Here is a 3556-nt window from a genome sequence, read left to right as displayed (position 1 = left end):
ATTACTTAAGTTATTCGGTTTATAAACGTGCCTGACACTCCCTCTGACGCAAAATAGACCAATATCCTGAGTTATTCAGTTACTCCTAACAGTACATTTATAATGTTCTTTTTAGCAATGCCATATGACCCCTTTAACAAAACCGATCTCTGCACTGCAGAAGAAACAGAAGCAGGTACACAGATGTAGCTGAAATTGTAGCTGAATGTAGCTGAAATTAATGCATTAATGTAGTATGATTGCATTTATACTGCAAAATTATAATATAACAAATAATGTTATGAGCTCGGTGTTTTAAATAAGTTTTTTTTTTAAATATTCAAGTATGAAATGTTGGAAAAAATGCAAAGATAAGCTACTTTTAAAAATTAAAATAAACTGCCAGTAGGTGGCAGCAAGTGACTGTCTTAACAAGTGAGTCATTGAGGCATTTATTCAAACGATTCGTTCAGGTGGCTGATTCATTCAAGAATTGAAGAAAAGTGTCTTTATGAATGGACCACTGAATCATCTCAGAGATGCTCGACTGTTTTACTGTGACCTTTGTTTTAAACAATTTTCCTTACCCAAATCGAGCAAAAACAGTCAACATTGACAATATTGTACTAAAATGTATATTAACTCTTGTATAAAATCAATGTCAAATTTGCAATCGCGGTTTTCAGGTTAAACTTCACTGTCTTGGTCGTGTCATGTTGCTTAACTAGGCTATATGTTATATAAATATTAAAAAAAATTAAATTTTTACTGCAGTATGTTTGCTCTGTGTGCAGATATGCGTTCATTTGTTTTGATTTCTCCACGAGATTGTTAAACACAGACAGGCTACGCAAGCCTCAACTGGCGCGACCTTGTTGTTACTGTTGATTATCTACTATCAATTGCCGTTTACACCGAATGTAATAAAATCAGAATAAATCTCACTGAAATTTCGGTGCTTCCCTTGTTAGATGTTTTAATCACATTTGTTTCCCAGTCAGGCAAGTAAAATTCTCTTTCCCCTTCAAAAAATCCACTTGTCCCAGACAAGCAGTAAGGTCGAGCTCTGTTATAAAATTCAACCTGCCAAAGTGGCTAGTGGGAGCGGCCGTGTTACCCGCCACTGCTGAAATCCACCCGCATTTGGTGGGTGTTAATGTCAAGCCCTGTATATATATACATACATACATACATACATACATACACAAAATAATATGCAATAAATAGAAACTATAATATTAATATACAATGAAGTGTGTGTGTGTGTGTGTGTGTGTATATAAAGTAATTATAATATTATTATTAAAATATTTGATGAATAAACATTATTGAAAATACAGAAAATGTTGTATGATTTTGCAAATAAATCTTGCATAAATGTAACATTATGGCATAAATATTGCATGTGCAGATCCAGGTAGCCCTGTGGCTTTGATCTTCTTCATCATTGTACTCATCTGCATCTTCACGGCTGTCCCCTTCATCTTATACCAGAAAAACAAGCATCGCTTCCATTCGACAGTACGTTACCAGCGCAACTTTGATGACGTGGACAGCGCGAGTATGATCAATAATGCCGAATAATGGCTCAGCTGAATGACGTCAAATGAAACGGTAACTATGATGTGCCTTTTACTAGAAACACTCCTCTATACCATCAACAGAAACACCTGCTTCAGTGGTGCAATCTAAGGTTATTTATAATTTTTCACCCCTGACATCTTGACCGTTTGTGTAAAATAAAATAGGAGTGATATTATTCTAAGGGTTTTATTGTTTGTAAATGCTTGTGTATACTGCAGGTACTTACCATACTATACAAATTTGACTGTGTTTCTTTGGCTTCTCGTGATATTACATTATCGGATCAGGTTTTTTTACTCCTCTTGAGCAGCACTGAATATTAACTAATGCTTGGAGCTGGGAAGGTTTAAAGAATGTATGTTTTTCCTCCTTTCTTTTCAAAGATGTGATTTTAACAGATAATTTATTTTTGTGGTTTTAGGGTTAGGTTTTTTTCTTATTTGATTTTTGAATGCCACTCTTTGAAATTGTCATAGATTTATTAGTCAGCGGTCAATAGAACATTCCTTTCAAACTTGCCAGAATGGTGTTTTTCCACAGTGTTGATGTATCATGTACTTCTCCTGGCATTATGACATTGTTTGCATTCATTACAGTAATATCCAAGTGCTGTATAACAGCTTATGGTAACACAGTAAATGCAGTGCGCTGAGTGCTGTATAAGATGCTAATGATAAAATGATAGTTGGCGCAGTCGGAGATGAGATCTATGCACTCTTGCGCTTCATTCGTTCAAACTACTGAGATCTGATGCACTTTAATGAGCTGTTTGAATCTAACTTCAAGTACAAATTACACAATTTTAGTTAAGGATTTAGTACATGCTTTGTAAATATTTTATTATATATTTTTTCTTGTTGCTGTTGATTATTTGTTTGTTTGTTTTTATTTTTTTCAAACTACACCAAAGATGCTTTGGAAATGTAAGGTAATATATTGCAAACTCAAAAATGTTCACTAAAGACAACGCTGCTTTTGAAAAAAAAAAAAAAAAAGATTTTTTGTTTTCCTTTTTTTTTTCGTAATCTTTTGTTATCCTTGTCTTGGATTTGATTACATATCAGCTTTCCTCTGTTTTGACCACAGCAGATGCTCAATAAAACAATGTTACGTCTTCTAATATGATATGTCATTGTTTTATGTTGATGATGACTGTTAATAGACATGTTTTTAAGGTCATATTGTTAAATTACTACATGCAGTATTCATGACAAAATGGTATGTAATAGTATGGCAAAAAAGCATAACGTAGATAAAAGATCAAATGAGTTGTCTTGCCAAAAGTTAAAAGTTAAAGTCTTGCCAAGTGGAAATATATACTTACCTAGTGCTGTTGCCGATAATATGCACTTTTTATTTTATGTTATTCTATTTTTAATTTATTGTTTGTTTTATTTTATATTTTATTTTATTTGTTCTTTTTTTATTTTATTTCCGTACAGTATTTAGAAGTGGGTGTTCTGCCATTCAAAGTTTGCCCAGCTGCTGAAATTGCTGTGCTTTTCTATATATATTTAACAACTAGTAATTAAAATAATAATAATGATCATATGTCATTCATTCATTTCATTTCATTAGTTTTATTAATTTATGAAATTTGTTTAAACATTAACGTTATTTTCACGCTTATTTTTGTCCCCTGATTTTTCCTGTTCTTGTTCTATATCTACAAGGCCTGGTTTGACAGACAGTATTGATAAGTTAATGACTTATACAGCAGTACTGTAACTGCAGGGTGTCTATTACAGTCTCTCTCTCTGTTTTATCTACTGTTAAAAATAGATGGTGGCAACTGTAGGCAAGGGGAGGGAGAGTAGATTAAAACCCTAAAAAGGGCTCCTAAGACGCCGACATCAGCATTTTTCTGGAAGTTGCTTCTACTTGTAGAAAAAAAAAAAAGATGAAAAAGTACTTGTCTTGACATCAACCCAAGGCTTTTTAAAATATTCACAAACCGAAGCATCTTTCAAAATTGTGCCGAGGGCAAAAAGCG

The 3556-nt window shown here is 33.2% G+C and overlaps 1 protein-coding gene across 3 annotated transcripts in view; it reads left to right on the top strand.

Annotated features, from left to right (window-relative positions):
• The window catches only part of LOC107680532 (lymphocyte antigen 75-like), a 40862-nt gene extending 38188 nt beyond the window's left edge, over positions 1–2674 (top strand). For all 3 annotated transcript variants that reach the window (XM_016476447.1, XM_016476448.1, XM_016476446.1), the window contains exon 35: positions 1391–2674. In XM_016476447.1, the coding sequence (XP_016331933.1) occupies positions 1391–1563 (173 nt within the window). In that variant the 3' untranslated portion in view covers positions 1564–2674. The remainder of the gene's footprint in view (positions 1–1390) is intronic.
• Positions 2675–3556: the final 882 nt, after the last annotated feature.

This window comes from Sinocyclocheilus anshuiensis, unplaced genomic scaffold (genome assembly GCF_001515605.1).
Source record: "Sinocyclocheilus anshuiensis isolate Anshui unplaced genomic scaffold, SAMN03320099.WGS_v1.1 scaffold308, whole genome shotgun sequence".
NCBI classification, from domain to species: domain Eukaryota; kingdom Metazoa; phylum Chordata; class Actinopteri; order Cypriniformes; family Cyprinidae; genus Sinocyclocheilus; species Sinocyclocheilus anshuiensis.
The sequence above is the reverse complement of the archived record's forward strand: the minus strand, read 5'-3'. Positions and strand labels throughout refer to the sequence as shown.